At 59.8% G+C, this 24,082-nt stretch overlaps 1 protein-coding gene across 9 annotated transcripts in view; it reads left to right on the top strand.

Moving 5' to 3' along the window:
• Positions 1–24,082, top strand: part of KCNAB2 (potassium voltage-gated channel subfamily A regulatory beta subunit 2) — an 85,890-nt gene that overhangs the window by 19,381 nt on the left and 42,427 nt on the right. For 2 of the 9 annotated variants that reach the window (XM_060626213.3, XM_060626206.3), the window contains exons 2-3: positions 13,992–14,120; positions 15,278–15,319. In XM_060626213.3, the coding sequence (XP_060482196.1) occupies positions 14,044–14,120; positions 15,278–15,319 (119 nt within the window). In that variant the 5' untranslated portion in view covers positions 13,992–14,043. Of the gene's footprint in view, positions 1–2,273; positions 2,407–3,642; positions 3,924–4,952; positions 5,042–5,489; positions 6,249–13,991; positions 14,121–15,277; positions 15,320–19,499; positions 24,021–24,082 lie in introns of those variants that run through there. The other 7 variants (XM_060626214.3, XM_060626212.3, XM_060626208.3 and 4 more) reach the window with 6 other exon arrangements.

The raw sequence follows: 24,082 nt of genomic DNA, 5'->3' as shown, positions 1-24,082 counted from the left end.
CCCCAGCAGACTCCCAGGGTTGGCTTGAAAGACACCAAACCCCCTACCGTGCCCCCAAATGCGAGAGACAAATAACAGAGTCCAAGAGCATGCTTGTGGCTCAGCGCTGAGCACCACACAGAGAGAGGTAAAGACCCAGACCTGGGTCCAGAAGCAAGTGTGGGCACAGGGCGGAGAAGGGTGTGGGACGGGGAGGCTCATGTGAAGCAGGCAGGTGGTGGGGGGTTCGTTTCTCCAGGAGGGAGGCCAGGCTGTCTAAGGAGGCGTGGTGACGAGCAGTGTCGTCCTGGGTCAGGGCTCTGCAAACCTCTTGTACGAAGGACTAGAGAGCAAATGTTTCTGGTGTGCAGGTAATGCGGTCGCTGTCGAAACCCCCCGGCCCTGCCGTGTAGCATGAACACAGTCGTGAACAATATGTGACTAAGTGCTGTGGTCTGAATGTGACACCCCCCCCCCCCCCGCCACCACCCTCCCCCCGGCTCCAAATTCACATGTGCTGACCCCCGGTGCAATAGTGTTTGGAGGCGGGGCCTTTGGGAAGTGATTAGGATTTGACGAGGTCGTGAGCCCGGGGCCCCCTGATGGGATTGGTGCCCTTGTAAGAAGATGATGAGACCCCAGCAGGCTCGCTGTCTGCCATTTGAGGACACAGCCCGACTGTGAACTAGGACTCGGGCCCTCACCAGACACTGAGTCTGCCGGCACCTTGATCTTGGACTTCCAGCTTCCAGAACTGTGAGAAATCCGTGTCTGTTGCTGAAGCTCCCCCAGTCTGTGGCATTTTGTTATGGCAGCCAGAGCAGAACAGCACAACAAATGAACATGGCCCTGTGCCAAAAAAACTTTATTTATGGACGCTGAAACTTGAAGTTTATGTAATTTTCATTCCCATGGAATAGTCTTCTTTTGTTTTTCTTCCAACCACTTAAAAGCCACTCTTCGCTCACAGGCCACGCAAACACAGGTGATAGGCTGGATTGGGCCCCCAGGCCCTTGCCAAACCCTGTCCCAGAGCAAGGAAGGAGACCCCCTCCCTCCCTGACTGCTGACCAAGGCCTGAGATACTGTTCCTGGCTCTGGGTGCCTTGTCGTTTTCCAGAGAATCTCCGCCAAGAGCAGACTGGAGGATGTGACCTCAGTGTTGATGTTCCAGAAAGAGGCCGTACCCAGGGGTGGCTAATTATGTGCCCAGGCTCTGAAGTCAGCCCCTCAAGCGTCAAATCTCTGCCCCTGCACTTAGCGGCCAGCTGACTCGGGCCCAGTGTCCTCCACAGCATGACGGAGTCTCCCAGCCACCTTTACGGTTCTGTAAGGGTTCCGTGTGACAGAGAAGCAATGCACATCGCGTGCCGTTGGCCCAAATGAAATTTAAGTCGGAAACCTCGGGGGGGAAACGTTGAAAGACGCGGCAGGGGAGCGGCGCGGGATGTGTGAGGATGTCTGCGAGATGGATAGGAGCGCCGTGAGACGTAGAGACAGGATTTGCCTCTGGAGAGCAGAAGTGGGCCTAGCGGGTGTAGTTACAAGGACAGGGATTTCAAATCAACATAAAAAGGACCTTTTTCATCATTTCGGTTATCCTGGGGGGACTCATCTGTCCCCAGGGGACTCATCTGGGTGATTTTCGAGATCTGCCTGCGAGGGAATCTTGCAGAGGGAAGCGGTGTCTCCAGCGCCCTGGACCTGGGCCTCTGCCCCTCACCCTGGGGGAGCCTAGCACATGTGAGACCAGTTCTCTGGCTACATACGCCCACCCGGGGAACACGCCCCCTCCCCACCGCACCCCCCACCGGATCTCAGCCGGAGGAACACGAGTTACATCAAGGCAGTACTTGCTTCTTAAATTGTGGAAATATCCAGAACCACTGTGAGGTTCCCCACCTAGCAGGAAGATGTTTGGGGGTGGTCTCAAGACCAGTCTGGGACACGATCTTGTTCTCTGGCCGAGTCGTGGGAGACAGCAGTAGACTCTGCTCACTGCACATCGCCCCACTCGGGCCTTTGTGGCACCACCTCCTGGACCCCGACCCTCTCTGAGACACCCCCGCCCCGCCCCGAACTCCCAGCGTTACTCCTTCTGCTGAAAATGGAGGTAGAACGTGGTCAGCAGCCTCCTCCATGAGGAAGAATGTACCGGAAGACTCCCTTTCCATCAGGAAAGCGAAACTTTCCTGGAAGCCCCACCCACCAGGACTCTGCCGTAGACCGCGTCCCAGGCCACAGTAGCTGGGAGATAATTCAGGAGTGGCGAATTCAGGAGAGGGCCAGCAACCCTGCCGCCATGTTTATTGATGGAGCCTGAACGTGGGGCTCAGACTCATCAGTGCCAGAGAGGAGCCCCTCCTGTGGGGTATCTCCAACTTCGCTGCCCCTCGTTTGCACACTTGCCAGCCCTCCTGGTCTAAGGTAACTGTTTACAAAGAGTCAGTGGGTGCAATAGACACGTAAGGGCCGGGGATGATGCTGGGGTGTGAGGGCTGCAGATGGTCATGTGAAATGTTCGACTTTTGCCTGCTTCCTGGAGGTCTGTGATAGCACTGAATTAAGCCTGCCTTCTCAGGGCACAGGGTCACGGGGCTGGCGGGCGCTGGCGGGGTCCCGAGTCAGGCCCGAGGGGGCGCTTCAGACCAGCAAGAGGAAAGAGCCCCGGTCCAGAGTCACACCCTCCTGGTTCCCATCCCAGCTCTGCCACTGACGACTGAGTGCCCTGGGATACGATTTCGTATAGTGAGCCTTGGCTTTCTCGTCTATAAAGCGCTCCGGCCTGTGGGGGTTACAGGGCAGCGGGGAGAGCCTGGGCTGCGGCCCAGAGGGGCTCCCCTCCCCCACTGCCTCATGGTCTCTCTTTTCCATTGTCCCATTTGCTCTCCTCTCTTCTGCCTCCTGTTCACCTCCCATCACTTGGGAGAGCTGAGCGCCCCAAACCGTTCACTTCCCTTACCTCTTTTCCCCGTCACCCCGTCCGTGTCTTAACCCTGCTGGGGACACATAGCGCCACCCCTAATCTGAGGCACAGGGGCTGAGCTGGCCGACTCCCTGTGCCCACCCCTGGGGGAAGGGGAGCCCGCTCTACTCCCCGGAACCGTGGGGAAGGGGACGGCCAGGGCTGCGGTGGCACAGCACAGGGGCAGAGGCCCCTGGCCGGCACAGGGGCAGAGGGGATGCTCCGTCCGGATCGTCCCTTGGCCTCGCTCTCCCCCAGCTGAGGGGCCTCCCCGGGAAGGAAGGGCAGAGCAGGGAGAGGCTATGGGGAAAAACAGTCCCCTCCACCTGTCCTCCCCCCGGGGCTGCCCCACCTGCACATACTTTGCTTGCACCTGCTGTGCCCTGGCACCGTGTTGGGACCACTGGGATGGGAAATGGGCGAGGCAGAGCCGTGCAGAGCTCAGAGCACAGCTTGGGAGCTGGGTCTGAATCCCAGCCATGGGCCTGACCTTTGACCCTCAGTGTCATCATCTGTAGAATGAGGAGGGCAGCAGTACCCTCTGAGGGCTGTGGGGATGACCAGATAAGGGGAAGCAGGTGGAAGTCGTGCAGCCCAGCCCTCGTACAAAGCTGGCACCGAGAAGCGGAACTCTGTGACGTCACCAGGACCAGCCGGGAGCTGCATGTGTGTCCCTCTCCCCCTCCGGGAAAGGGGCCCACGGCTTGCCTGCCAGGGTCCGCTCCTGTTCTGGAGGGAGGGGACACGCCCAGTGTCCTTCCCCTTCTCATCCCCTGCCCCCTCCCCCGGAGAGGTGGCTGTGCTGCCAGCCAGGAAGGTTGGGGTGTCCGCCCGGGAGCGGAGGCCCCACCCCAGCGCCTCGGGGGCCCCTGGCTCGCCAGGAACCCTCCCACATGAACTGCCACCCACTTCCTGGTCGGCCCTGTGGTCCCGTGCCTTCCACCTCATACGCACGAAAATGGTCTTGTCTCAGGAACAGGTACCTGGGGTGTTTCAGGGATCCTGTTTGCCGAATGGGGTTTGTGCTCGAGGGAGGTGGGCACCCCAGCTCCCTGAGCGGGGCTTAGCGCTCCCCTGACATCCAGGGTTAATCGGGCCGGCCACTGCCCTGGGGCCCCGTGCCCGCACGGGGCTGGCTGCAGCCGGGAGAGCTGTCCCTGCTGGACCCAGGCACAGCCCGTGTGGCCATCTGTCACAGCAGAGCAGCTACAGGCGTCCTGCCTGCACGGGGACACCGCAGGCCCCCCACAACCCGGCGACAACAGCCAGGGCGGGCGGGTGGGGCCGAGCAGGCTGGCACCCAGCAGAGGTGTCTGACTGGGACACGGGACACTGTTCTGCCTGGCGTCTGCTTTCATCCCTGGGGCAACAAGACAGGAGCTGCCTGGAGATCAGAAGCGCTGTGGGGCCACCTCTGTCCTGCCCTTGGGGGAGAGGGAGCGCCAGCTGCCAGGCGCTCCCACAAGCTCCTGGAGGGATCCCTGCCCATCTGCTTCTCCCGAACCCCTCTCCGGGGAGTTCCCGTCTCTGAGAGGAAAGTAGTTTCACAGCCAGAAGAAGTGAGGGTCCCTGCCTTAGAAAGAAATGAGCGGGTCCCCAGCCCTCGTGTCTCCCACAGAGCTGAGCACAGGGCCAACAGCAGGGTAGCGGGGGGGGGGGGGCAAGATAGGGGGGACCCTGAAAGCACTCCCCACCTGGTGGCTCTGTCTTGGAGAGGCAGCCCATGGCCCCCATGCGGGAGAGGAGGGCAGGGGTGGTCAGGGAGTTCCCTGCTGCCCAAGGGGCTTCCTCCCTGCCCGGAAAAGCCAAGTGCCTCTGGGACGGTGTTCCCTCCCTCCCCCACCGGCTTCTCTTCTCCACTTCTGTGCCAGGGTGTGGTCACGGTAGGAGGGTGAGGCGGGGGTGGCCAGAAGGAGGCGGCAGGAGGGGCCTGCCAGCTTCCCGAGGTGGGGCAGGAGGGCCACCAAGCTTTGCTGAATGAATGACGGAGGGGACGCCGCGGTTACAGGGTTCCGGAGCACGGAGCTTGGGGGGCTCGCATCCTACTTCTTGCCCTGACTAGCTGCAGCTCTGAGGCCCCCTCTGCCCTGGCTCCGGGTGAGGGCCCGTCCCGCTTGTGGTTGGTGCGACCCGGATGGAGGGGGTGGTGCTCCTCGGTGCCAGGGGTGGTCCAAGCTTCCACTTACTCTCAGGGAGGGCGGGGGGCAGTTCCCAAGACTGGGGGTCTTCGGCCCCTGACCCCGGCGGACCCCTGTCGGTCGCTGTGCATCCCCTGGGTGTGACTGGGGGCCACAGCAGGGCTCCTGCTTCAGTCGGGAGGCGCTCAGCCTGCAGGTGCATGACGGGTGGGTGTGCATCTGGGTGGGCTGCATGAGGGCAGAGGCGTTTCAGTGTTGCTCTGGGAAAGTTGAAAGTTTGGGGCCATGATGGGTTTTTTTTGTTTGGTTGGTTTGTTTTTTTTTTGCATCGTGGCACTAATGAGATATGAATGGGGCCTCTCCCTGCAAGAGTGTAGCCAGAGCCCCATGCTGGGGTGGCCTGTGTGTCATCAGGGGACAGACACCCGAGTGTTGCTTTGAAAACAGTTTCTAGCCTGTCGTCTTTTTAAGAAATTCTCACTGGGACTCTGCAGCTTGGTCCCTCTGTTTCTCCTGCTGTCCGAACACGTGACATCCACGGTGCTTCCTGTCAGGTGGGCTGATGGCCATGCCACTCCTGGCTCAGGAGCTTGGAGGACAGACGGAGGTTTCTCTGTGGCAAAGAGCAGGGGGTCCTGGCCGGGGCCCCCTGCCCCCAGTAGTGTTTTCACTGTTCTCCCTGCCCCCATCCAAGGCTGAGCATGGCCTGGGGGTACTGCTTGGAAATCGGGTTGTGGATCCCCGGACCGCCTCCCCACCGGGCCCCGGGGCCATCCTTCCAGCCCCTGGGCCTCTCTGCTCACACCCAAGATGCCCCACAGGCAGAGCCGATCCCCCGAGTGCTCTCGGACTGGCAGTGCCTCCACGGATGGACTCACTCTTGCCCGCCACCCCTGCTCACGGGGAGGAGTGGGCTTGCGTCTCGCGGCACCCCGCTTGTGGGAGAGAGAGGAAGGGTGTGTTACGCAAGCAGCCTTCCGGATCTGGTGGTTTTGAGCAGTTACACCTCTTCCTGTCTCTTTGTGGGGTGCACACTGGCTGCCGTGGCTGCTGCAGCTTTGGACCCATAAAAGGCGGTGGTTTCACGCTATGTCATAGTCACAGTGGTTCTTCGGGGCTTTGGCAGGAAGGATTTCCAGGGACGGAGTAGCAACACGCAAAGTAAGGTGAGCTCGACAGACAGGAGCTTGAGTCCCAGCCCCGAGCCCCGAGCCCCGAGGCTTCTGGGAAGAGCCCCCGACGTCCTCCACCCCCAACAGCACGAACCTCTCCTGTCTTCTCCCCCTCGGGCAGTGTTCCCGAGTGCTCAGTGTGTGCCTGGTGCTGCTCTGGGCACTCAGACCCACCGGGGAACAAAAGAGACAGAGCTCCCTGCCCTGGCGGAGCCGACGTCCAGGGGTCTCACAGGAGATGGGGAAGGAGTAAACGTGGGGAATCATCCATTGCTGGTGTCTCGGTAATGACCAGTGCCAGACCTCCGGGTCCTTGCCCCCACCCCCTTATTAGGGCTGGCCTTTGCAGCCAAGAGAACAAAAGTCCTGAGCCTCTGGCATAAAAGACATCAAAGCTTCTCTCTCTCCACCCCTCCCTCTGGAGGAAGCCAGCTGCCTCGGCATGAGAGACCCAGGTGGTGGGAAGGGGGCCCCTGCTCACCCCTGTGTGTGAAACATCTAGCGTCTCCAGCCCCAGCCCAGAGGACACCCTCACCGCAACCTCAGGAGAGACCCTGGGCCAGAGCTACCCGGCCGGGACAACCCCCAGTCCCTGACTTTCCAAAGCCACGTGAGAATTCTTTGTTTCCAGCCCTAACCCGGGTCACGTGGCAATAGATGAACTCATGCAGTGTTAGAATTCTTTTTGTTTTTAAGTTTATTTTTGAGAGAGAGACAGAGACAGAGACAGAGTGCGAGCAGGGGAGGGGCAGAGAGAGAGGGAGACACAGAATCCGAAGCAGGCTCCAGGCTCCGAGCTGTCGGCACAGAGCCCGACGTGGGGTTCGAACCCACAAACCGCGAGATCATGACCTGAGCCGAGGTTGGATGTTTAATCCACTGAGCCACTCAGGGGCCCCCAGTGTTGTAATTCTTAAATCCTCCACTAGGTGGGGACAAGCCTTCTGGAAGCTTTGATGCTTCCACATTGGGATGCAGCCACAGACGGCCCAAGAAACACAGGTCCCACTATGACGCTGAATCATCTCTGCATGTGGCTGGCCACATCCACAAGGGGTTCGTCTTTTTCTGGGGAAAAGACGAGCAGCCCCCACGGGCAAAGCAGAGAGGCGGCGAGGGAAAAGCAGATGTGGTAGCAAATCTGAGGGCCCTAAGAAGATGAGATCACCGCCTGGGAGTAGGCAGGGGCACATCTGTGCCCCGTGGTGCACACCTCCTTAAGGAAGGAGGTATGATCAGGGGCTCCCAGGTCCTGGACCGGCACCTTCTGTCCACCAGGGCCAGGCACAGGTGGATCCCAGCCCGCGGCCCTCCCAGCACACCCCCACCCGTTAGCACATCAGGTCCTCCTCAACTCCCATTATCCCATTTCACAGATGGAGAAACTGACACTTAGGAAGGTTGAAAGAGCTGCCCCAGGTCAGACAACAGATCCGAGCCCAACCGGACCTTGCCTCCCTCCCTGACACCTGGAATGGTCTCCTCAGGTCACCCACAAGGCGGGATTGTGTCATCAGACCAGCCCTGGAGGAGGATAGAAGCGTGTGTGGTGGCTCTGGTGAGGCTTCGAGTCAGGAACTGTGACCCAGGGCTCAGGAGCTTGTGCTAAATGACGTTTCCCACTGCCCGGTTTTCTTGCGCTCCAGAATCTACGGCGGTGAGACGAGCGGAGGCTTTTTCCGCCAACTGGAGGTCCCTCCCGTGACTCACGAGTCGTAACTTCATGTAACAAGGATGGGTCTGAAGGCTGAAGCCAGTAGAACATACTCCCAGGAGGGCTCACAGCTCCATTCACCTTCCGTGCGACAGTCCTGGGGGACCAGGGGGTGCGTTCATCCGTGGCGATGGTGGAGGCAAGGCTGCCGCGGCTGAGGCTGGAGCTGACACGGCCTCACTGCTCGCCATTGGCCAAAGCATGTGCGGCCGTGTGTGTGTGCGCATGTGACTGTGTGCGAGCCCTGCCTGTGAGTGAGAGAGCGAGGGAGGGAGAGGAGGAGCAGAGAGAGGACAGAGAGCAGGTGTACAAACCAGACAAAATACAGACAATCAGGGAATAGAACGTAGGGCATATGGGCGTTCCTTGCTGTGCTGATTCTTTACAACCTCAATGATGTTTGAAAGTTTGCAGAATAGTAAGCTGAGGAGAAGACAGGCAGTGCCCATAGATGGAGCCCTGGGCTTTGGGGGGGCCTGCCGTCGTTGTCAGCCCCCCTCCCATACCGTCTGAGAGCTGGGACCTACCCATTTTCTTCCCTCCTGAGCTCAAAGCGTTTTCACTCCTTCCCTCTGCTTCCGTGAGAAAGTACAGGCAGGGCTTTGTGAGTGTTTCATACCTCAGTTTCTCCGAGAATGAGTCAGGCAGCTTGCTCAAGGTCACATCCAGAACAAGTGGAAGTGCAGGGGATGGAGGGGCCCAGACTGCGGACCTCCAGGCTGCACCCTGGGCCAGGTAGTCTCTCAAATGGCTTCTGAAGCCTTTCTCCCAGCCTCCCTTCCTCCGTGATCCCTGGGATCAGCAGCCTCCTGCTGGGACGCTGGCCCCTCGGGATGGCCACGGGACAGACGTGGTCTCTCCTACCTGGACTGTGGCAGCTGCAAACGAGGAGGAGGGCTCTGGGCAGGCCAGCCGAATGCAAGGCAGGGGGCAGGGGAAAACCTCACGGGCCCCCCTCCCTCGCCAGGAGGTGCAAAGGCACCAGCCCCCCAGGAGGAATGAGGCCTGTCGTTCTCGTGAAGTGGGCACGAGGGCATGGCCAGTGCCTGGCTGCAGGTCGGGGAGCTGGCCGCTGGCTCCAAGGGGAGCCTGACCTTCGGAGTCCAGGCGAGGTGGAGAGGAGTGTGCCAGGCGGCCTACTCAGGGGCACCTCCCTGAGTGGAGCCCATATTTTTCCTGTCCCTGTAGCTGCCCTGAGTACCACACCTGGGACCGACAGAGCATTGCACCCTCCAGAGAAGACTGCCCTTGTCCCTCATGCGGCCAGGGTCCCCAGGCCCACCCAGCACCGCGGGCAGTCTATTTGCCCTTAATGCAGACGCCTGGCCCCTTCCCCTCTGCTTTCCCTGGATGAGCCTTCAGCAGGCTGAGTCAGACTCATTCATTCATTCATTCATTCATTCATTCAACAAATATTTGAGTGTTTCCCGGGCACAGGTGTGAACACAGCAGACAGATTCATGGAGCTGGTGTCTTAAGGGGAGGGAGACACAGCCCACAACTGGGACACTAGGTGAAGTACAAGGTATGTTGGAAGGTGACAGTGCTAAGGAGAAAAATGACCAGGAGAGGATTAGAGGAACACGGGGAGATGGGGTTTGCAATTTAAGACAAGGCGTCCGAAGAAGAGTCAGCAAAAAAGTGACCTTTGTACAAAGAGGCAGAGGTTGGAGAGGGGGCCTTGGGTGGTTCACGGGAGGTCAGAGAGCTTCCGGCAGAAGGAAGCCCGAAGGTTGGAGCGTCTGTGGGTTCATGAGACACTGAGGCCACTGGTGAACTTCAGGCCTTCCCTCTCGACAGAATGGGCAGCCACTGGAAGGTTTTGAGCAAAGTAATGGCACCTGATTGATGTTCTAGTAGGATCACTCTGGCTCCTGTAAAGTAGACCATGAGGCGTAAAGGTGGAAGCCGAGACCCATCAGGAGGCTGTTGTGAGGACTGTAAGAGGGAAGGTGGTGGCCTGGACCGGAGAGGAGGTGGTAGGGGCCACTGGGGCAAGCATGGGATTCTGGATGTTTCTGAAGATGCCTGTATAATGGGGGAGCCGGGGTAGCGGCGGCCAGGGGCTCCACGTGGGACAAGTGAATCTGAGACACTTGCTCCGCACCCTATAGAGATGCCCAAAGGGCAGTTGAATAGATGAGTCTGGGGTCCAGGGGGGAAGCTGGGACCTGGAGGTACAGTCGCACGGGTTCCGGTGTAAGCACTCGATTCAGAAACAGGAGACAGGTGGAAATACGAGACGCTTCTTGTGATGCAAAAGAAAAGAGATTCACGGTCGCAGAGGTGAACGGGGCAGCCAAGGAGACTGAGAAGCAGCAACGGGGAGACAGGAAGAAAGCGTGCGTCCCAGGAGCCGGAGGGTGGGGGCAGCCCTGCCGTCACCCCCAAGCCGTGGGCACCATCAGACTTAGCAACAGGAATGTGACCTTGGCAAGAGTAGCTTCCTCAGAGCGGCGGAGGCAGAAGGGAGAATTGCGGACCAGAAAGGACAGCTCTTTTGAGGAATCTTCCCGTGAATGGAAGGAGGGAAGCAGGACAGTTGGTGGAGAAGGAAGGGGATCCAAGAAGCTGTGCTTTTTGTTGTTTAAGATGCGAGAAGTAACGAGCGACCGCGTGAGGAGGGCAGTGCTCCACAGAGGACAAAGAATCCGCGTTGAGAGTCGAGATGCTCTTGAGTGGGGGCGGGAGTGGGGTGTGTGCTCAAGCGGGCGCCGTGGCCGTGGCCGTGGCCGTGGCCGTGGCCAGGCGTCCAGGTGGCAATAGGAGGGGAAACAGAAGGTTCTAAGTCACGTGGCAGAGGACGTGTTGGGGACTTCAGGGGAGAGGCGCGCCAGCGTCATGCTGGAGGCGGGGGTGGGGCCTACAGCCGGGTCAGCAACCTGCTGTGTAAAGAGGCAGGTGGTAAATATTTTAGGCTTTGGAGGCCAGACGGTATGTTGTGGTGGCCCGGTGTCACAGTGTAACACAGACACAGGTGCGGCTCGTGAGCTGACGGGCACGGAGGTGTTCCGGTAACACCTTACAGAGACAGGCGGCAGGCTGCATCTGGTCTGTTGTTGCTAATTTGCCAGTTCCTGGTCCGGGACCCAGGCTGTGGGCCAGCAGTCCTCAAAGCGTGGTCCCTGAGCCAGGAGCACAAGCATCACCCGGGGGACTAGTTAGAAATGCAGATTCCTGGGCGCACCCCATATCTGTGGAATCTGAGACTCTTGGTCCCCACAACCATCCCCAATTCAGGCGGAGCTTGTGGTTCTGGAATCCTGGGAGTTAAGTACCCCTGAGTGCCCAGGCTGGGGGTTGAGACACCACCGCTTAGCAACTGGACCCAGGGAAAGGCAGACAGGAGAGAGTGGGGTGTGGGCTGGGTCACATCCCCCAGTGAAGGGCACAGGCGTCCCGCCTGCTATGGGCTGCCTGGCCCCATCCCCTTCCACAAGACCCTGTGAGGACATGCTGCGTCCCCCACCCCTGTGGCCATCCCTCCTCCCCGGTGACCTCTGGACCACCGTGTTTGGACGCAATGCCTGGCACTCTGGGGACCCCCAGTTCTGTGGCTGTGGTTTCCTGTCCACGGACAGGGCTCCGTGTTGTACAGGCAGCCACCAGCACCTGCGCACAGTAGGGCCTCGACAGACATTCTGTGCGCCAGTAAATGACTTAAGGTTAACGACTTTCATGAGAAGGTTGGCTTTCGTCCCCTGAGCCACCTGGCAGAGCAAACCCCAGGAGCACCTGATGGGCACAGAGGGGAGCCTGCCTCTGAGGCCTCCCACCCCCAAAGCTGCAGGACTCAATTCCCCTGGAGCTGTGTAACTGACCTCTTTCTGCGGGAGAGGCACCGTGCCTCTTTCTTGCATAGAGTTGGGTGGGGGCAGTCAGGCTGGTCCGTCTGGTGACAGTGACCCCGATGGACCCCAGAGTAAAAGAATAGGTCACCAGCAGGCCCTCAGGGTCTGCCCGGAGCCATCCACCAGGTGTGGATGGACAGGGCCAAGCAGACAAGGGGCCTGGGGCCTGGGGAGAGGTGAGCCTGGGTCACAGCATCGCAGGTCATGAGGAATCAGCTGATAAGCCCGAAGACTGGATTCCGCATCAGCCAAGGATCTACTGCATTTCTTTTAAGGATTTAAGTGCATTTTTTTTTTCATTTTGTCATTTCTTTCTGAATGAGATTTCTTAAGAATAAAACTTTGCAGGGGCGGGGGGCACCTTCATGGCTCAGTCAGTTAAGCATCCAACTCTTGATCTCGGCTCAGGTCTTGATCTCATGGGTCGTGAGTTTGGGCCCTGCATTGGGCTCAGCTCTGGGCGTGGAGCCTGCTTAAAAGAAAGGAAAAGAAGAAAGCTTTGGGGACCTTCGCTGTCTGCATCATTTCTGTCATTTCCGTGAGGCTATCTCTGTAGCGACTCTGATTTGCATTTTCTCTCCCCATTTTTCCAGCATGTTCACACACATGCGCACGCCCCTCACTCAGAGGAGAGCTGAGTGATGAGTGAGACCTAACCTGCACTACCTACGAGCCCTCTGCCGGGGTTGGAATGTGTCCAGAGAAAGCCTGCTTCCTGCTGGCAGGAGGGTCACGTCCCGGCAGAAGGAAGAGTGATGGGCATTCACTGAGAGGCCCCGCTGGGAGCAGGCGGGGCTGTGTTTTGAGCCCAGACCATCCTTTTAAAGCCCATCGGCGTGGTGATTTTGGATCAGAGGACCATCACTCTTTTGGAAACCCTGTATTACATCCCTGCTGAGTACCAAGCCCTGTTTGAGGCACAGAGGATGTAACAGTGAACAAAACCAGCAAACTTTCTGTGCTGGTGGGGCTTGCACTCCAGAGAGAGTTAAGACCTCATAACTCAGGGACAGACCATCAAGAAGGTCCCTGGTGCTGACTACACAGGACAGCAGGCAGGGTGCTGGGAGAGAACCCCTGAGCATGATAGTCGGAGGCGGGCTCCCAGAGGAGACCCAACGACGAGAAGGTCGGTCATAAGGGTATTTCAGGCAAAAGGAGCTGTAAGTGCAAAGGCCCTGTGGTAGATGTGCCCTTGGCCTGTCGGAGAAGAGAAGAAAGGGGTGCATGACCTAATCTCCTTTTAAAGTAGAAATGGAAGGAGGGAGAGCAGTCAGGAGGTCCAGGTGACATGATGGTGGCTCAGCCTGCAGGGAGCAGGGGGAAGAGCGAACGGACAGACACGTCTGTTGCATTCGTTACGTGGTGCTACATAAAAATACTGCTGGAAGCGTAGGGCCTGAAAACTCAGTTTCTGTGGGTCAGGAGTCCGGCAGAGCACAGCTCACCAGGGTCGTCTGCTTCAGGGCCTCACAAGCCTGCAGCCAAGGTGGTCTCATTTGAAGGCTCGACTGGGGAACGATATTCTTCCAAGCTCACGCAGTTCGAAGGAGTCACTTCTCTGTGGGTGGTTGCACTGAGGGCCTCAGTTCCCGGCCTCACGGGCCCCTCCAGCACGGCAGCCCGCGTCGTCACAGCCAGCAAGGGAGAGAGTCTGCGGGCAAGACAGAAGGCACGGCCTGTATCACCTGATGATGGAAGTGACATCCTGTGACCTGTGCCATGTCCTGTAGGGCGGGAGCAGGTCACTAGGTCCGGCGCATACCCACGGGGAGGGCGTGAGTCTCTGGAGCCGGGGTTATCCGACTGGCTGCCTTCCTGGAAACTGCCCCGGGGCACCTGGGAATCTGCAGGCTCAGGGATGAGCCTGGGTGGTGGTGGTGGTGCCACTTCCTGGGACAGGGGAGACAGCCCAGAGTTCTAAGTCCACAGATTTCCCCTGGCACCACCGGGAAAGGGCTCCCGGACCCTCAGGAAGGCAGCTGGGGAGGCGGAAGGGAGAACTACTGAACCTGACCACCCGCCTTGTCTGAGCCCCCATGGGCTGGTCTGTCCCTCTGGTGTGGGGGGTACAGGTGCCCGACATACAGGGCCTTCAGGATCACAGAGCCTTCTGGGCAAACCAGACTGCCCTTTTTGAACCACCTCCCCTCTACTCTGCTTTTCCTCCAGAATCTTCCGTCCGTGAAGAAGAGGGCAGGTCAGCACAAGTGAGGCAGGCTCCATGTATCCAGAATCGACAACGGGCTCCCCAGCACGGCTCTCTCTGCGGCAGACGGGCTCCCCCGGCATGATCTACAGGTGATTCTCCCGCCCCCCCCACCCCAGCCACCTGGGCCACTCTCGGGGTCAGTCCTGCGTCTGGTTGGGGGGGTCCCTGAGGCCAGCCCCACCCCTTGGCCCAGAGGGAAAGATCGAGGGAGGCCCACAGGACTCTGAGGTGCATGTAGGCAAGCTCTTTCTCCAAGGAAAGGAATGGAAACTTTTAAAACCAAAGTGGGACAGAAAAGCCCGCGATTTTCCCAGAGGGGTGAAGCCAGGATTAGACTTGGCCCTGACTCCCCTGAAATCTTGGAGGTGGCAGGCCCGGAAGCGAGTGGGGGACCCTCTCCAGTTCCTGTTTCTTACACATCACAGGCCGTGCAGCCCCTTTGAGGGGGGCTCAGAGCCTTGCACCAGGAGGGTGGAGGCATCCAGCTGCTCACCAGGCACCCTTACCTCCCTAACGTGGGGGCCGCCTCCCAAACCCAGCTCTGGGTCTTTCCGTTTGGAAAGTAGCCCAGGCTGAACCACAGGGAGGGCACGCCAAGGCGTTGGGTGAAGGCTGCTGTCCCGGGCACGGAGCACAGAACCCAGATGGCAGTGGTTGTCCTGAAAGATTGGGGCCCCGGGCGGGACACCAGGGGGGCCCATCGGTCCCGATGGATTGGGCCTTTGTCAAAAATTGTTAGGGCCTGATCAGAGCAAGTATCTGTAGAGCCCACAGGGAAAGGGGACGTCTCGCCTTCATCCAAGTCCTAAAAAGAACCGCATGGTCACATGCAGACGCGCCAGCACGTGGGGTGGCCGGCAGCTTCTCGGCTTGAGGGTTTTGTACTGTCGTTCTAAAGCAGGTTTCGTTAAAACCCAGACCGTCACCCAGAGGTTTACCTCTCGTCTTCGCTTCCCCGCCCGCCCCGTGTGGGGAATGAGCCTGGGCGCCCGAGGACCCCGCGTCCGCCCAGGCCGGGCCTCCGCCTCCCTGTGCCACTAGGTGGCGCTGCCACCGAGCACTTGGTACGCGGGCGCGCGTCCTCCCGACCCACAGCCCGGAGCTGAGCGGGGAGGGGCCGGGCCGCGGGGCCGTCGCTGGTGTGTCCCGCGGGGCCGTCGCCTGCACCTCCCTGTGGCTGATGCCAATTGTGGACTCTCTCTCTCTCTTTCTCTCCTTTTGCTCTGTCCTCCATCGCTGTCCGCAGTACTCGGTATGGGAGCCCCAAAAGACAGCTCCAGTTTTACAGGTAACGAGCCCTCCGTTTTCCCTAAGACCCGCACGCTGAAGGCAGGGGAGCGGGTGGGAGGGCCACGCCCCGTGCAGGTCGGGTGTGCCGGTGAACCTGTCCAGTAAGACACGGGCTCCGGTGGCCACCCACACGGCCCCGTGGAAGGCGCTGATGAGCAGCGTGAAGCCGCTTCCGTGTGTGCGCTGATCTCTAGAGTTCGCTTGCGTTTGAGCAAACGGACTTGTGATACCTGCTTAGCCCTCACCAGATCCACCTTAAAATCTCACTCGTGGGGCGGCGGATGTGGCTGTCTCCTGTTGTCTCTCGTGGGTTTGTGCTTCTTGGGTGATTAGAGTAAAAGAGACGGGGCGAACCCAACCGTTCTCCCCTTTTCTTTGGATGTGAGCTGACTTGTAATCAGAGTTCGATACCGCCCCCCGGGCGTGTGGCTCTGGCGCAACCCGGGTCAGGGGCGGACCTGCTGGTGTTTGTCTGGTGCGCGTCCCCGTTGCTGAATCAGCACAGCGTGTTCTTGGGTCGGAGGCTGTGCCCCAGAGGGACAGGGCGTCCAGGTGCGTCCAAGGCAGGTCAGCCAGCAGAGTCCTCCCGGGCGAGTCCCTTCGGCAGCCTGTAGCTCACCTGTGCAGTGGGGAGGGGAGCCACCAAGGTGGCTGCTCCTCGGGAAGGCTATAACTCCAGAAATTTACTTTGACATTTCGGGAGCCCCGGGTCAGCCCCGCCAGCCTCAGGACCACGTGGCTCTTGGGGGCAGGGCCCTGGTGCGCAGTGTTTGTCCTGGCATTCGGGCCTGCGAGGTCTGTGTCCAGGAGCAGCTCCCCAGGGTCGCACACACCCACCAGCGCAGAGCCAGGGGGTGGTCGCCGCCGACACCCCCCGGAGGACGCGGGGACCTGGATTCCCACAGCCCCCCCGCACCTCTGAACGTGACAGCGGGTCTGGGTCCTCGGGCCGATTTCGCCACTACTCCAGTGCCTCCCGTGGGGTCTCACTCCTTACGGAGAACCCTAAAATGGTGACTGGAATTGTTGCTCGATGAGATTTTGCCTGAAATAGTTAGATCTGAACCTGGGCTTGCAGATGCTTTTTTCGGATGACACTTTTGCCATCACGTACGTATGACGGCATGGTGTATCAGGGCGAGCTCGAGATACTTGTCCCGGAAGGACTTGACCACTGGGACCAAACATGCCTTCGAGCTGCATCCTCTGAGACCCTGGAGGAGAGGCATGACAGGGTGGGTGGCGGGGCCGTGGCACAGACCGCCGCCTAAGGGGCCCCGCCACGGGACGGGATGAGTAGATTGCCAGGTATCACAGAGCCAAAGTGAAGGAGGGTCCCACTCCCCTTGCTGGCCCTCGGGGCCCCACAGATCCAACCTGTTGTCCACTCCCTGGGGAACCTTCTGGTTGACCCCCCTGTGCCCAAGAGGCTGTCTTACCCTGAGACGAGCCCTGATGGAGAGCTGCACCCCAGATCTGCCGACCTCTGTCCCTGATGCCCACAGGCTCTGGCCGTCCTGCCCTTTGCAGCTCCAGTGTGGCTGCTACTCACAGACACCGAGGTGTCTCCTGTGGGGGTCTCCGACTATGACCTCTAAAGAGGCTGGATCTGTGTTTAATATACTGGGTGCCACTCACAGTGGGGCATCCTTGTCACCTGGGCCCTGACACAGCCACCAGAGGGTTAAGTCCATCGGCAGCATCCTGCCAAGTGACCACCCCTCCCCGAACAGGGCAGAGGTGTTCAAGGTGTGCGCCCTGCCTTGGGACAGCTCACAGACTAGTAAGGGAGGTGAGACCCTGTATCTGTCAGCTCTCCCAGAGAATGCCTCATAACAAACAGGCCCCAAACTCAGCACCTTACAAGGAGAAGCATGTATTTCTTGTTTATGTGTCTGTGTCAGTTCATGTGGTCTCGGCTGGGTTTGGTCTGAGCCGCAGGTAGGGCCCAGGTGTTCATCCTCCCATCGTTTTTAACCAGAGGCTATTCCCGGCAAAAGTGTCAGAGGAAGAGCAGGATCATGTAATGTCTTCGAAGGCCCATGGTTGGAACCGGCACACCGCTCGTTCTTTTGGCCAAAGCAAAGCTCACGACCACGCCAGATGTCCGAGGGCAGGAAGATATTCTCCCGCCCTCCCACCCCAGGAGAACTATAGTCATGTGACGCAGAGGCGGGTAGAGGACCCAGCATCATAATGCAGTCTACCCCAGAACCCAAATAACTAAAATATCTACAAGGCAGAACGTGTCGTGGGGGAAGTCTAAACAGCTGTTGGCGTTCTGAGGAAGGCCAGGCGTGGGCACAGCCCACTGAGAGTCGGGGAAATCTTCATGGAGGAGACAGCATGATGGCTTTGAGCGGGGCCTTGGGGGCTGGGCAGACTCCTACATAGAGCCCAGGAGGAACCTTCCAGGAGATGCCTGAGCCACAGCTTGGAAAGGTGCCAAGAACAGGAGGTGGTGGTTACACAGACCGGCCGTGAGGGACGGGATGGAGAGGGACAGGAGGCCAGACTAGAGAGGAAGATGGAGGTCAGAGGGGGAAGGGCCGTGAGTGCCTAGCAAAGGAGCTTGGACTGCATTCAGTGGGCAATGGGGAGCCATCGACAGTGTCTGAGCAGGGATCAGAGCTCTGCTGCGGCAGGGAATGAGACGACAGGTGGAAAGGCTGGGTGGGGGAGCCCAGGAATGATGGAGTGAAGGGCAGCAGGGCAGGAGGACAGGAAGTCAGGAACCATGTCCTCCAGGTGACTGATGGCTGGTGCTGAGGATGTTGAGTTGACAGAGGGGTGCGGGGCCTGGGGGGAAGGAGACAGGGTGTGTCAGGGTATGGCAGGCTGATGCCACCACCCAGCGATGGGCCCTGTGACATAGAGGCCAGGGAGCTGACGTGGCAGGTGGGCGCCTTTGAGAGGGACCACCCGGCCCCGTCACTGGGGCCTCTCCAGGTAGAAACCTGCTGGCGTTTGCCTGGCTTTCGCAGCCTGCTTCCCGTTTTGTTTGCTTTCTACTCCGGGTCCCGAGCAGCAGTTCCCCAGCAGGGTCGTAGTCGCCAGATGTAGGTTTGTCATCGGACAGCCACTCAGCCTCCATCCAGGATCTCTCGTGCTGGAGGGTCGTGTCATGCTGAGACTTCTTTGGGATCCTAGGATGACAAGAAACGCCCCCAGGGTCGTGACTCTGGAACAGGGGCTCGGCATGGCTACTGCCCAGAGCTCAGCCTCAAACCCCAGATCAGAATGTGTGCCGTGAGGAGGGGCCCCTGCACCCCTGCCTGCAGGGAGTGGTAGCGTGGTGTTCAAATAGCAGACTTCCAGAACTTTCTGGCCATGTAAAGGTACTGACAGGGTAAGCACCCTTGACTGGGGCATGTCCCAGCAGAAGGGTAGAGGGACATCCATCTGCCTTGCTGAAGGTCTCACCAGACCCCCAGCCCCTTCACTGTGGGTGGTGGTCACACGCTGTGGGATCCCTTACTGCAGACATACGAATGTGGTGGGGGTCCCGAGCTGCAAGCAGGGGTCCTGGCCTCAGATCACTGGAAAGCAGGGCCTGCCGCTCTCCACCTGTGGGTGGTGTCCCTGGCCCTCGGGGGCACGGGAGGTCTGGTGGGCGAAAGAGCCCCAGGCAATGCCAGGACCCCAGTGGGTGCCCCCTCCCAGCCCCACAGGCCGGGAGCTGGCCTCAGCCAGGCTGCACCGCGGGAGTGCACTTCCCGGGCTTTTAGGGGAAAGAGACGCTGCTTGTGAATAATTCAGCCTTTCACTGAGCTGAAAACGCCCTAATAGACTAATGGACTCCCTGCCTCCAAACTCGACCCTCATGGGGCGCTTCTCATTCACCAATTGCTTCTGACGTCCTACAGTGACACTCCCTAATGAACCAGCTGCCGCGCCAGATCCGTACAGCGGCTGGTGAACCCTATAAACTAGACTGTGTCCTTTTTAACGAGCAGACGCCAGGAAGGCAGGTGAGTGGCCCCCTCAGCTCCAGGAGTCCAGGGGCAGCTGCTGTCTCCGGCGGTGGGGGGCGGGAGGGGGGGTGTTGCTGCTTGGGGACACGTGGCCCAGGAATGGAAGTCACAGAGGGACAGTATTGGGGGTGCATTTGGCTGATCCGAAATCAGATCCCCTATATTTTTTTCAAAGCAGAAAACCTAAAAAAAAAAAAAAAAAAAAAGCCAGCCCTAAGTAACCGCAAGGTGACAGTGGGAGGCAGGAATGGTGGGCTTTCTCCCGCTTCAGTGAGCTTGCCTCCCAGACCTGCCGGCTGGGACCGTCCGTCTTCCTGCCTGGGGGAGGCCCAGACATCCAGCCACACCTCGTTGGGGTCACCATTAGGATTTGGCATTGTCGAGGTTGCCCCGAGAATGACAGCAGGGAGGTTCGGCGGCTGTCAGGAAGGTCTGTCTGGAAACACATGGCCTAGGGAGCTGGGGCAGGGTCTGGGATGGGGGAGGCAGGGGCGCTTGTCTGGGCCTTGGCTCGCTGATTGCTCTCCAGCAAAGGTGGTTTTGTTTTTGCCCTGATGCGCTGCTGTGCATTTTAAAGTTGCGCTCCGGAATGATGCCGTATTCCTTTGCAACCCCGCTTTCAGGAACTCGGGCTGGTTTCTCTAAGATCGAGACAAATGTCACCGTTTAAAAGAGCTGTTCGGGATTCCTTCCGAACGTCACGTTTCATGCCTTGGTGGCTTTCAGTCAACAGACCACAGTTCAGAAATTCCAGGTGGAAGGCCCTTCGGGGCGGTCGTGGTCCCCACTGACTTAATGAGGTCGATGCCTTCAGTTCGGTTTTTCCGTGTCACGGTGTTCATTTACTGGAATCCCCCTGAGCCCTCCCTCCACAAGAATAGATTTGCAAAAGGCAGGCCCCGGCTCAGGGACGAACCTATAGGCGCCTCATAATTAGCAAGGGCTATCGAGGAGGGGGCGGGTTTCTCTTGAGATGGGGTGGGGGCTGGATCTCGAGGAGGAGGAACACGAGGTCAGGGTCACTGCACCTTTGAGCCCTAGGAAGCAAAGGGCCTGAGGCAGGAGCCCCGGCAGTGGGCGCTCCCTTCTGGCAGTGTCTCCCTGTGGCCCCTTCGTCCAATGACCCCAGCCTGCCCCCAGTCATCCCGGGAGGAGGCTGGGAATGAGCCCCAGCGTGAGGCTGTCCAGGAGCTGGACTCTGTCCTCTCCCATGGGCAGCACTGCTGACCGTCAGAGCCCCTCTGTGCCTTCTGTATCCTTCCCCCTCGGTGGGGTCTTGCCTCCCCAGAGGAGAGGAGGAACGTGTCCTAGCTCCTCTGGCACTGTGCGTGGCCATCTGGCCACAAACCTGCTCGTGGGCACCAGGTGCTCACCCCTGCGGCCCCCCAGCAGGGCCACCGTGCTCTCCCACGCCCCACCTCTCTGCGTCCCTCAGCCGGAGCCTGCCTGGCATCATGGGGACACTCTCCGTGCCTTCCATGCCCCCAGCACTGTAAGGAGAGATCACAAGCAGGGGAGACCCCAGCCCCCACAGAGATGGTGCACCCTGCCCTGCCCCCGTCTCATAAGGAATGTGTGTTCTCTGCGAGACCCGGGTCGTTTATTAAGGTCTACGTTAATCCTATTCAACCTTTTCTAGTAATAACTGGTATCTACACCACTCCCTCGTATCACAGAAGCCCACGCTCACGTGTGCCCTCTCCAGAGGCCCACCCTGCCTTCCAGCCTCTGTCCCCTCCACCTCGCTTTGTGTATTTCTGCCACCACCCCGATTATCCTAGCTGGTATCCTACACCACGCTGCAACACTGTTGACGGCCGCTTCCCCGCACATGGCATGCGCCCAGCCGCACCCACAGCCCTGCCTGGTTGTCTCGACAGCGGGTGCAATCAGCCCCTGCTGGGCCCACTTCACAGACATGGAGACTGAGCCTCGAAGCCGTCAGGGTGCCTGCTTGTGTTCGCTAAGTGGGTGACAGCCAGGTGCTCAGCCACACTGTCACCCCAGCCCCGGGACCCTGGCTGGACCTCCAGAGCCACACCAGACCGGATTGCTGTTTGTGGGTGGTGTCTTGAAAGCTAATGGTTATTGATCTCTGCCTGGCTGGGCCTGTGTGCCTGCTTCCTGCTCCCTGCAGCTCCGGCCTGCCAGGCTCTTCTCTCTGAGGACGGACCCCCAGGGAAGCCAGAACTGGCCTGCCTTTGCCCCCTGCAGGACGGGCAGCCGGCCACACTGCCACATCTAAAGCAGCTGTCCGACGCTGCCCTGCCCCCACCCCGGGCAGTGCTTGGAGGGGGCCAGGAGCCAGCAGGCAGGGAGGGAAGGAGGGGCAGCACTGCTCCCTGGAGGCATCCGTGGCTCCATTTCCTAAGACAACCCCCCTCCTGGAGCCCTGCGCCCCTCCTCTGCCTCCAGAGTGATTCTCCTGAAACATGGGGATTTTCACGCCAGGGACATCCTCACCTGCTTTAGCATCCATCAGAGAGCTTAGTCCAAACCCTTGGGGGAGGCCAGTGGTCCTGGGCCCTGCAGGCCCCCTCCCTGTGGATCCGAGCCATAGTGAATGGGAGTCCTGGCCCCAGAGCCCCCCACCACACCCTCCAGGATAAGGCATCCTTCTTGGTGCCTTGGGCCTGAGTCAGGGGGCCAGCCCACCCCTGCCAGGTGCTGTCCACACCGCCAGCCCAGTGAGAAGGCCCGGTCTCCGCTGTGGGCACTGAGCCTCAGTGGTAAAAGCGGACAGAAAGGTCCTGGCCCTCCTGGACCTGACCTTCAGGGGCTCAAATGCAACAAACAAACAAGATGATTAGAGAAGACTCTAGCAGGTCAGATGAGGACACGGCTGTGGAGAACAGTTGCAGCGGGAAAGGGGGCTATGAAGTATCGGGTGCTGGTGGAGAGCTTCCCCAAGGAGGGGGGTGGGGCCGCAGCCTTTGCAGCTGCCTCGGCTCCCAGGACAGCTTTCCTTGCCCTTCCCACGGATAATCGAGCTTGTTCTTTCTTGGGGCAGAGGTGGGGACCACGCTGGTTCCTCCAGCTGCCAGGGCTGGGCTCCGGGACCCTGCTTTGCTGACCCAACTGAAATGATGACTTCCATGGCACTTTCTGTGCTCGGTGATGAGGCGGGGGTCGTCCTGCAGGCATCTGAGCCCGGGCAGAGGGCTGCGGTCAGGTGCCGACAGGAGTCCCCGGATCATAGAGCCCCCCTGCCCCGCGACCGTGTCCTCGGCGCGTAGCCATGGTGCCACGTTCCTTGACTCACTCACTCATGTACATCCATTAACACAGATGGTAGCATTCCTTGCACACACGTCTTCCTTTCTTCCTTTACTACTGTCTTCTAGGATTCATTGCATCATCAGCCCATGTAGAGAAACCTCACTGAAGGCCGCACAAGTCCCATCATTGGGACGGACTATCATTTATGTAACCTGTCTCCCTGTTGATGGACATCTGTGCTGCTCTTAGTTTCTGAGAGAGTGTAGCCATCACTCAGAACGACTATTTTCTTTCTTAATGTTTCTTCATTTTTGAGAGACAGCGCATGAGTGGGAAAGGAGCAGAGAGAGAGGGAGACACAGAATCCGAAGCAGGCTCCAGGCTCTGAGCCGTCAGCATAGAGCCCCATGCGGGGTTCAAACTCACTGACGGTGAGACCATAACCTGAGCCGGACTCGGAAGCCCAACCCACTGAGCCACCCAGGTGCCCCCAGGATGACTATTTAGTGATGGTTCCTCCCATCTTAGCCTTGCTTTCTCCCTGTCTGTACTGAACCCCTGTCCCCCCCTTGTCACCCCGCTCCTTACGTGCATCCCATTCAGTCTTTCTACTGCAAAATTTGTGGATTGTGACATACTTAATCCTCATGGAGGACGGGGCCCAAAGAGTCTACAGGTGCCACGGTGCCTGCGAGCAGAGAACGTGTGTGTGGATATCGTTTCCCTTGATGAGGCTTGCGAGCAAACAAACAGGGCGCTCCTGGGGTGGGCTCCCCTAGCAAAATCACACCAGCGTTTGCTTCCATGACGGATGTGCTCCTGCCCCTTCGGGGAGACAGCCCCGAACCTGCTTTTACCTTGCGAGCACCTCCGGGGAGCACTGTGACGTGGCGCCTTCGCTGCGGGGGCCCGGGCTCCCTGCATGCTCTCTTGCCTCTGTTTGCATCCGGAGTCCCCGCTTTGAGTTCTCACGCCTGGAATGTGGCTTCGCCAGTGCTTGTCTCGGGGCCGCGCGGGGCAGGGGAGGGCGGCTTAGCCAGAGTCCCCGGCCCGTGCAGAGTCAAGGGCTGACAGTGTCGTGCCAGGAGGCGTTTACACCCAGGGGCCCCGGCCCCAGGCGCCGAGACCCGTTCTGGCCGCTCTAGTTGGAGGGGGTGTCTCTGCGGCACCCCTGCCCCGGGGCCGGCGTCCCGCGGGGCGCCGGGGCAGGGCAGCGGCACCTTCGCTAACTCACGGCCACTCGGCGTTTCCCGTGTGGACAGCGGCGGCTGCCGGGCCGGGCGGTGCCATGTTGTCCATGACGTACAGCGAGAGCCTGAGGAGCGTGAGCAGCAGGTGTCACTCGGACTGGGCCCTGCACCCCGTGCGCCAGACCGACACGCTGGAGCTGCCGCGGCTGCGGGAGGTGCGGGCGGCGGCCCAGGCCAGGAACATGGAGAGCTTCCTCCGCATGCACGGCCTCTCCCTGGACGGCTGCACCGCCCAGCGCACGGGCATGAAGTACCGGTAAGGGCCGGGCTGGGGCGGGGCGGGAAGGACCCTGCACAAGGCCGGAGCTGCAGCCCGGG

Source organism: Panthera onca, chromosome C1 (genome assembly GCF_046562875.1).
Source record: "Panthera onca isolate mPanOnc1 chromosome C1, mPanOnc1 haplotype 2, whole genome shotgun sequence".
In the NCBI taxonomy this organism is placed as follows: Eukaryota; Metazoa; Chordata; class Mammalia; order Carnivora; family Felidae; genus Panthera; species Panthera onca.
This window is presented reverse-complemented; position numbering and strand designations above follow the sequence as displayed.